Source organism: Vollenhovia emeryi, unplaced genomic scaffold (genome assembly GCF_000949405.1).
Source record: "Vollenhovia emeryi isolate VEMERY1.0 unplaced genomic scaffold, V.emery_V1.0 DF939241.1, whole genome shotgun sequence".
NCBI classification, from domain to species: Eukaryota; Metazoa; Arthropoda; class Insecta; order Hymenoptera; family Formicidae; genus Vollenhovia; species Vollenhovia emeryi.
Window position 1 is genome coordinate 55,128 of NW_011967125.1, and position 10,009 is coordinate 65,136.

Sequence of the window (10,009 nt, forward strand, 5' to 3'; positions counted from 1 at the left end):
TTGGTAACTTGTAACTGCAACTAGTTTTTAGGTAAAAAACTGTAACTAGATACTTTCATAAAGTAACTTTCCCAATCCTCGATTTCAAATATATAAATATTTACAAGAGCTATACAATAAATCTGTTCGTTTTACATTTTGTAATATTTTCTGTGCTCGAAGCAGACGTGTTCTATTAAATAGATAATATTTCTCACATATGATTTCCATACGCAACATAAACAAAGAAAGAAACAAACGGAACTTTCGAGCAATCTAACTCTAACGCGTAGTATTAATATTTAAATTTAATTTGTCATTTAAAGTGCAGGCTCACATGCGCGTGCATGTGTGTGTGTCGACTTAATATCTTCGTTCTTTTTTTCCTATGCAAATAGAACAAAAAAAAAGAGAAGGAAAAGAAGCGAACGAACCCTTGATCAATCTAATATATATTTATAATTTAATAAATTTATAACTCTTAATACAAACACAACTACCTATAAATATATGTTTACTAATATAATACGTTCGTTCGTTATTTTCCCCTATTCGATTCTTACATTAATAAAAAAAAGCAGAAAAATTAATCCTTTTCAAACTATAAACGTATTACATATATGTATAATTACAAATTCAGACTGTATTTAATATTTAATACAAGAATTACTAAAATACTCTAACAATACTGGCTTGCGCATTGAAGGGTTCAAAAGAAATAGTCTCGCGTAATAATCTTATCTCTCACTTGGCGTAGCGTGCAATAAAAAAGTGAATAGCTTTGTATGTACCCTATTTATAATGCACGACAAACTGTAAAGAAGGATTGACGTTCCTCTCAACGTTCTTCTCCTCTACATTTTCTATGCGATAACAATATGCAAATGCGCAGTTTAGTATTATTAAAGTTCGGTAATGACACTCAAAGCAGCATTATAATCTCCATCTTTTCATGTAAACGTAGCGGCGTATGTCAGGAATATTATAAATCTGAAGTTTTTGACGTACTTGGACTGCAGAGAAAATGATATCGAGAATGAATAAAGGATAAATTGATAAATTATCATATTGTAGAAATATTTAAATTCATAAAATATGTAAAAGATTTGAATAAAAAATTGAATTTTAGAAACAAATAGAATGTAAATTTCTCGCTTTGATTGCACTAGGAACTTTATTATCTTCTATTCAATAATAACGCGAGTGTGATTATTTCACAATCAACCCCGAATCATAATATCTAATATTTTATGTCTAATGAGGGAGAACAGTTTGTTTCTATGTACGCGTTTGTAAAAATATTCAGCTGAAGCCTTTAGAAAGCACATTTTCTTATTAAATATCAAATTTCAGACTGAATTGTTTATTAAATCGATCAAAAAGTTTGCTTTTGACTATACAATTGTTATATTTAATCTTACGGTTACAACAAAACAAAATTAAGAACTTTTTGCTCATTCTAGATCCATATTTTGAAGTGGAAGAGAAGGGAAAGACGGGGGAGGGGGGAGGTAATAGGGGAGGGGATGAGAACGAGAGAAAGCGAGAGTTCGAAAAAAAACAATAAAGAGTACAGAAATACTAATCAAGATAAACAGAGTTTATATCATACGAATCGAATGAAATGTAATCTAACAATAAGCTAGTTTAATTTAACTCTAGTATTACACAAATGTACAACCTTTTATAATTTATAGATTCAACCGACATCATTGCTCCATTTCCTCTACAAGTTTTACACTTTATATAATTTTGCTAAAATCGGGTATAAGTCTGGTGATGAGAATTAGCTTTGGACACCATAGACTAAAAACGATCCTTGTCCCTATCAATTCTAAGGATGAAATTTTCGTACTGAAAGTACATATTACACTCCTCAACACTTTAAACTTCTCTTTGTATTTAAAAAAAGAAAGCAGAAAAAGGAAAGTAGAAAAAGAACAGAAGATAAAATATGTAAAAAAAAAGGAGAAATTGAAGTTGTTATTAAATTCTTTAAACATCGTTCTTTTCTTTAATATTTCATTTGTCACATATTTTTTATATTGATATTTCTCAGTTTTGCAAATAAATTATAAGTTAAGAGAAAATTTATAATATTAAGAAAATAAAAATTAAGGTAAAGCGCAAGATTGATTTGCAAGTAAATTGTAGGGGAAAATATCTGAAATTTTTAAGAAGAGAAAAGGAACATGTTAATACTCTCAAGTTTACTTCAATTTCCCGTGCTATAGACGTGTGAAAATATGCCCTTTCCTTTCTTTACTTTATTAATGTTAATTAATACTTTTATTTTCTTCTCTTTCTCTTCATTCTTTTTGCCTTGCTCCTCCTCCTCCTCTTCTTCTTCTTAGCTATCCTCTTGTCCTTGTTATGAATTTATTAATGTTATTTCTTCTTCCTCTCCTTTTTCTTTTCTCTCCCATTGTTATTTATGAACTTTCTTCCTTTTCTTCCTTTATCCTCGACGTGATTTCCGAAGGTTGACTATCCAAAGGTTGACTATCGCTATTGCGACTTGGAGTGTCGTAGCTCGGCGTTGCACTCGGCGCGTAAACGTTTGCCAGTTGCTCGTATTGATTCAAATCTCCACTGTGCTGACTGATCTCCGACATATTACCTCTATTGTTATTTTCTTTCGGGAACAATTCCTGCTCGTATTTGATTCTCTCCATGTCGCGGATCTCTTCCCGATCTCTTCTCGTCATTCTCTCTTGGCGACTAACGTTATCGTCGACTTGTTCAGTAACAGTGAAAGAAGGGCCGCTATCCTTGGTGAAGAGATGTATAGGTCGTTGGAATCCTTTGGAAGGATGCGGTGGTATAGAAACGACTTCGCATTTGCAAAAACCAACAGTAGATAGAAGATACTGCGTGAAATTATGCGGCCGAAACTCAATACTGTGATAATTTTTATAAATCCGTTCCTGAAAGATAGAAATAAAAGGTGATAGAGATGAAGTGTCAATAGAGAAATATAATAATTAAAGGAAACATGTTATAATAGTATATAGAAAAGCAGTGCTCACCGTAAGATTCTTTTTCTTCGTATAGCTGGCCCAACCCTGTGGTTCCAGCACAAGAACTCCACCGGGGCGTAATTGCGCGTGCATACGTTTGAAAGCTTGTTTTAATCCGGCATCGCCAAAATTGAGGTGAATCCACTTGGTGATGGATAAACATAAGATTGTATCAAATTGCGTATGTTCCGCGCATAAAAGTGAATCATTTTCAAGCACATAATTACCCTGAAAGCAAGGATATAGTTTGGATGATGATACGGCTATGACGAATACGTTAGTTGCAACAACTATATAAATATTACCTGTACAAAAGTAACATTATATGGGAATCCTTTATGCTGTTTATTCTTTGTAAATCCTGGAATGTCTACAGGCCCGTAACTAATTGGCATCGACATGGGAAAGAAGCTAGCGTCCGAAGAGTCCCTCTTGTCATTATCCTCACTGCTCGCGGGGCTTTGCACGCAATTAACATAGTGTTTCACGTTCTTCCGAGCAATATTTATCAAAGTCCTATCAATATCAATTCCTGTAACACTCTTGGCACCAAGATCCCTGGCAATCGATAGAGTAATGTGACCAATGTTGCATCCAATATCCAGAATGTCCTTTCCCAGGAACAGTAGCTTTCGCTGTGCAAACATTTTTAACCTAGGATCTACTTGATTATGAGGATTTCTGTATCCATAGTATCTATTGTAGTTTCCATATTGATATCTAGCATCTTTAGGCCTGAAATTGGGCATTGGGTGTTGCTGCTTCTTTTTCTTATCCTGACTGGGCCTATGTTGCGGTCTGGGCTTCCACGCGCCAGGTTGTGGAATCACTGGGCTCACTATTTTATCCTTGGCATCAATTTTCCTCAACCTTTTATCCTTAATTTCCTCCAAACCCTTTAATCGTAATCTATTTTTATCTTTCTGTGGACTGTCCGTCTTACTTTCTTTTAGACAATTTTCACTTTGTGCACTTGACGCTTCTTCGAAGCAAATTCTTTCAGCAGAAAGTCTTTCCATCGGAGATTCAACTGCTTCGCAGTCTCCTTCAGTTTCTCTCGGTTTCTTCGCTTCGTTGGGATCCATCTTTTCACAAGTCTAAATGAAAGATAGAAATTTATAATTGTCAATCATTATCCGTCTAAATAACGAAACATAAGCAAAAGAATGACCTACCAACTTCCCTTCGTCTTTGCCAGATGCAGAAAGAGCTCTCTTCCTCTTTCTATTTCTTCGTTTGGAATTTCTCTTGGTGGGCGAAATGAGCTGCTTCTCGTACTCTTCATTATCGTTGCAATTTGTCAAGTTCAAGGGATCACAAATATTTGGAGGGATAATCACTTCGATAATCTCTTTTTTATGCTTCGGAGTGGGAAGTGGACTTGATTTTGGCGTCACTGCATTCATAGCTCGATTGACCTCCTCGTCTTGCATGCTATTTAGATTTAAGGGATCACAAATGTTGCCCCCCAGCAAAAATTTCGTAGGAGGGATAATGACACCTTCCTTCTTTCTACGTTTGTACGGAGGGAAGGATTTTCCATTGCTGCAAAAGCTGCTTTGGGGTCGTTTTCTATTGCTGAACTTGAAATAGCGATTGTCATCGTGCTTGTTGTGCTTCTTGTGTGAGAGATTGAAGACTTTTCTCGATTTCTCGTTCTCCTTCTTATTGTTTTGACCTACTTTTGGAGGACGATCCACTTGTACAGAAGACATTTTGCTCAACCTGCAAGTTGGAAAAGATAAAAATAACACGACTGAAGATATGAAACATGCCGATGTAGAGCGATTCTTAATGCTAATTTTCCAACAATAAATAATAGATACGGTTCAACTGGAATTTAAGTGAAAGATCAAGTCGTAAGGATGAGGGCATAGAGAAATGTGCCTTTTACTTGCACTTGGTGGACTCTTTTTCGGTCAATCTAAAACAGTGTAAAAAGGCAGTTTCGGAGAAAAGATCCGTTATGGTTGGACCGACGGTAGTTGTCGGCATTTCTCGTCGCTTATTTGCATCGGATAACCTCTGGAAAGAAGGAGAGTGTGGAAAAAGGCGGGGGTAAAATAAGGAGACAATGCTCCATGCTTTCTACACCAAAGAGGTCCATCGTCCGCGTGGCGGCGCCGTCAGCACGCGCGGCACAGCGTGTGGTGCGTCGGTACCGCCGTTACTGCCGCCGCCGCCGCCGCCGCCGCCGCCGTACCGCCATCACCGCCACGACCGCCACCGTCGCCGATGCCGCCGCCACGGCCGCCACGGCCGCCACCGCTGCCGTTGCCGCCGCTGCCGCGCGCCGCCGCCGCCGCCGCCATTGCCGCTGCCGTCGCTGCCGTCGCTGCCGACAGCACGTCGTCAATTCGCCATATTCGCCACATTGCAGCTTTTCTCCCCGTCACCGTTCGCACCGTCGATCACGAATATGTATGCTCACCTCGACAAACGGATACTCTCGTCCACTTCTCTCTTCCAATTGCTCCTACGACTATCCTCACGATAATCCTCCTCCTACGTCTCGCTCGCGACTGCGACGTCCATGTAACGCCTGCCCGTCTACTATGGCGAATAACTGCTTGTCGAGTGCGAGCGACGACCGAAAGCTCGCGCCGCACCGCGACGCCATTTTCTATTAGGCTCCGCCGAGCGACAGGGTCGTATTAAACGGATACGACCCTGACGAAAATTTCTCCCATTTTTTCCCCCATTTCGTCTTTAACTTGCTCAAATTTCTTCAATTTTTTCGAGAATTTCACTATTTTACAAGAAACACAAGGCACAAAATATCTTTTACATTTATATACACGCATACACGGTACACAATGTGTTGTATGTCGAGTGGAGCAACGAGGAGGGCAATTTTCAGCAAATCTAAAGCGAGAGGAAACAATGCTCAAGCGATACCGTCGCTGACCGTCGCAACTGTCACAAGTCACAACTTCACAAGTCGGATCGAATTTGCAGCGATGTTAACTCGAGTGTGAAAGAGCAGCCGTGTTCACGTTCGTGTAAACCCCGTTTAGCCGTTTAGCCATTTAGCCGTTTAGCGTAGCAGTGGCCCTTTCTCGCGCGTTAAATTACCTCGCTCGTACTTTTATCTCTCTCATCACGCGAAAAACATGTCGGATCTCGTCGTAAGATTACGAAATTTGCGACAAATTACTAAGAGTCGCGACAATCGCAATCATACGAGGCAAACAACGTTACAGTTATTCCAAGACCGGGATCGCGAACGTGACATCGTCGCGGAAATTGGACCAGCTACTCCACGGGTAAATCAATTTCACTCTACCCCCTGAGAGAATTTTCGAAACGAAATTTCTATTTTGATTTTCAGAACAGAGCATGGGCCAGCTCCTTTCTTCCCTCTTATACACCCCAATTATTTGTAACCTCTCCGATAGCGATTAGGACCGTGCCTGTACCTCCAAACGCTCCCATCAAACCAAGGAAATCTTTCCCCAAAGAAGGTTTAAAACCGAAAAAGCTTCATTTTACAGATAATGAAACAGAGAAAGAAAACTCCTCTCAAAAGAGCACACAACTTTCAAAGCAACAAGACCAATCAAATCAAAGCTATAATCGCGATAGCTTGAGTAATGTATTGCAAAATTTGCGACTCGAGTTAGACAACAAGGAGAATATGCGATATGGACTGGGACGACATGAAAGAAAAATGAAAAATAATCGTTCTGTCGCGAAGGAACGTGTAAAAAATCACTATGATTCTTCGCAATCGTCAAAATTAAACTCTTGTGAGAAAAGCGAATTTGTATACTTTCGTATATAAGTTGCCGGAATCAATTATTATATCATCATCAGACTAGCACAGTAATAATAATAATAATGGTAATGATGACGATTAAATGTGTTTATGAATTAATGAGTTCATTGAATATTATTAAGTTACTCAGTATAATATATCACAATGATAATTGAATCACTATACTCGTGATTAATTAATTAAGCACTATGCACAAATGTGATTATTAAATCAGTACATAAATAATAAATATATTGATTAAACGATTATTGTGTACAGGATCAGTATCATGGTAATTATTAATTAAGTAATGAAAATGTACAACTTTTAAAATGGTATAGAATACATTTTCTTGTAATAAGCTTGTATAACTGTTATTACATTATCATTATTTTTACATAAATAAGTAATCTAGATGTAATTATAATTACGTGAGTAAGTGCATTTATTTTGAAAATTAAATAATTATCTTGCAAGGGTAATAACTAATTCTTTCAAGCTCTGAAATTTTTTATGCTTTGATATTCAAATGTATACCCTTTCATTAATATATGTTTTAATATCGTTCGCCAAGAATAAAGAAACAAACTAATGACGAGATTTGTCAACGTGCGAAGGAATCTGGTTTCCTTTCCTTTCTTTTTTTACATTTCGCCAACTGCCCTGCCGTATTGTCACCGTGTGTGAAGCAAAGATGAGAAATTATTATGGATATAACCACAAAGAGACATGTGTATGTGGATCGAGTGCAGGAGAAATAATTTGGAATTGCGAAATAAATTCAAGTACGTGTCCATCATTTACTCTATTACGTATTAATATATATATTATTACTCGAGTAATACTATTTAAAGTAACATTACCCATACAGCACAGAAAGCTTTCAGAGATATTTAAGAAAGGTAATTTCATCCGAAAATTATAATTATATTATAGTTATCCTTCAAAAACATTTGACATTTCTTTGTAACAATAAAAATAAAAATAAAATAAATATACAAATTGACACAAGCCGAATTATGCCTTATGTGCAGCCTTCGAAATCAGATTCTTTGGGGTCAGACAAGTGTGTTTTTACGAAAAACCGGCAATTTGATTGGTTATACGTTTTTAGGATCGAGATCTTAGACTGATTTCTAGCATCGTGGACACAATTAAGGCTTTTAGGGTCGATTTTTCTAACCTTTTGGTAAACTAACTAATAGATCAATCATATAATTATTTTTGTTTTTTTTCTTCAAATTACACACAACAGGTTAGAAAAATTAGTCCTTAGTCATCAACATGTTTTAGAGATAAATTAGCTGAAAATTTTCAAATTTATTACATGAGAAAGATTTAAAAAATAGCTCAACTGATAGGTTTATAAAATATTTAATGTTAAACAATTCAGAGATAACTCAACTGAAAGATTTGATAAATGATTTTCATGTGGAAGGTTTCAGAAACATTTCTGTTACAACACTTCATATAACATATTGCAGAATTCTTTTAGAATAGTTACACATGCAATATGAAAGGTTGAAATGATTTTGAAACCTTTCTGGAAGCTTTCAGCAGCAATCGGTGCTGTATGGGTACATATAGTATTATAATATTATAATGATATACACATACATATAACTTAACGGTATAACTTAATATAATATAAGAGTAACAATATTATAGGGTTGGGAAAGTTACTTTATACAAAAGTATAATCTAGTTACAGTTACTCAAAAAGTAACGAATCGTTACTTTGCAGTTACTTTCTTGCAATGAAAATAAAAAAATGAAATTTGCATTTGAATTGTAAAGCGTCGACATAGGCATTTATACGCAAATGCAAGGCCTAATGCGATCTGTGGAAGTTTAAAAATATATAATGTAACTGAGTTACAGTTACAGATGCAGAGAAAGTAACCAAGTTAAGTTAGAGTTACCAAAAAATGTAACTGTAACTGTAACTTTGTTACAAGTAACAAGTTACTTCCCAACCTTGTAATATTAAATATCAATACGTCTATAGACAAAACTATCATCAACTGTTTAATACCAGACAAGTGCTGAACACGAAGGAAGTAGAGGAAAATTTATTATACACACAGCGCCGTCCAAGACTTGCGGCATCCGGCGTTATATTTAATAAGAAATAAATACACATAATGTCGGAAGTCTTGTGCGAGGCCATGGGGACAGTTATCCATAAGTTTATTATACCTTGGCACAAAGCACCATTCCATTATCGATATTAGAGATGAGATTACAAAAATTCAGTTTTATTTCGTGCTTAAAAAACTTGCAAGGATCTGTGATTCAACCGTACGAGAAGTAATTAGATGATAAGATTTTTTCTGCACCGGCCACGTCAACCCAAAACCTATGCATGTATACATATATTATGTAGAAAGTCTTATTTTCAAACTAAATGTTATACAAAGCAAACACTACACGTTTATGAAAATGAAAAATTTACTGTATTAAAACAAATTGTATACATATATAGTCATAACATAGTTAAAAATTGTTTAAATGTTAAATTATTTAATTATTATACAAATTTATTTAAAAAAATTAGTTACTGATCTTGGGGAAAATTATTTTAATTTAAACAAAAACTACGGCGCTGTGTGTAAAATCAATTATACCACATACATCTGTATAACATATGTCTGTATGCATACATATGTAAATCGAATATGTCACTAAATAACTATGTTGATACAACAGATTCCATGTTGATAAAAGAACATCTCGATCGGTGAACACCAAAAGGAATGGCAGTTACAAACGCATACATATGTATGTATATGTATGTGTATAAAATCAATATTAGAATTTCCTACTCAATATAAATGTAGTATAACATGTGCGTATTATATTACATTTATATTAGTTGAGTAGGAATTGATGTTATGTATCTAAGAACTCTATTTTACCGATTGATATAAAAACCGACAAATTAATTCGTCCGCGTAGTTCATAACAAGAAATGTATAAGCAGAGAGGAGCCTGATGCCCTTTTTACACCTAGGGATGATCCTACTTGTACCACATCCGATACCCCTTTTATACCTAAAGCTAATCCTACTTGCAGCTTATCCGAGGGAGTAGTATAAAGTGTAAAAGGGTACACTGTGGTTGGTTTCCAATCGTACCAAAGTACAACTACAGTGTACCTTTTACACTTTATACTACTCCCTCGGATAAGCTGTAAGTAGGGTTAGCTTTAGGTATAGAAGCGAGTATCGGATGAGCCACAAGTACCCGAGCA

The 10,009-nt window shown here is 35.9% G+C and overlaps 2 protein-coding genes across 2 annotated transcripts; one reads left to right on the plus strand and one right to left on the minus strand.

The window, feature by feature from the left end:
• Window positions 1-2,371: 2,371 nt before the first annotated feature.
• On the minus strand, window positions 2,372-5,185 carry LOC105560115 (7SK snRNA methylphosphate capping enzyme-like). The gene is made up of 5 exons (XM_012008930.1): window positions 4,894-5,185; window positions 4,175-4,724; window positions 3,305-4,096; window positions 3,009-3,227; window positions 2,372-2,906 (listed from the first exon to the last, which is right to left on the minus strand). Exons 1-5 carry the CDS (start codon window positions 4,992-4,994, stop codon window positions 2,412-2,414), a joined length of 2,157 nt encoding a protein of 718 aa, XP_011864320.1. The 5' UTR covers window positions 4,995-5,185; the 3' UTR covers window positions 2,372-2,411.
• A 245-nt stretch (window positions 5,186-5,430) lies between these two features.
• On the plus strand, window positions 5,431-8,034 carry LOC105560114. Its single transcript, XM_012008929.1, has 2 exons — window positions 5,431-6,265; window positions 6,331-8,034. The coding sequence occupies exons 1-2, from the start codon at window positions 6,113-6,115 to the stop codon at window positions 6,781-6,783; spliced, it is 606 nt and encodes a 201-aa protein (XP_011864319.1). The 5' UTR covers window positions 5,431-6,112; the 3' UTR covers window positions 6,784-8,034.
• The last annotated feature ends 1,975 nt before the right edge of the window (window positions 8,035-10,009 follow it).

Coding starts and splice junctions, on each gene's coding strand:
- LOC105560115 (XM_012008930.1), bottom strand. CDS start 4,994: ATGCCGACAACTACCGTCGGTCCAACCATAACGGATCTTTTCTCCGAA. Junction 4,725..4,893: donor AAAGAGTCCACCAAGTGCAA/GTAAAAGGCACA, acceptor TCCAACTTGCAG/GTTGAGCAAAATGTCTTCTG. Junction 2,907..3,008: donor CGAAGAAAAAGAATCTTACG/GTGAGCACTGCT, acceptor TCTATCTTTCAG/GAACGGATTTATAAAAATTA.
- LOC105560114 (XM_012008929.1), top strand. CDS start 6,113: ATGTCGGATCTCGTCGTAAGATTACGAAATTTGCGACAAATTACTAAG. Junction 6,266..6,330: donor TTGGACCAGCTACTCCACGG/GTAAATCAATTT, acceptor TTTGATTTTCAG/AACAGAGCATGGGCCAGCTC.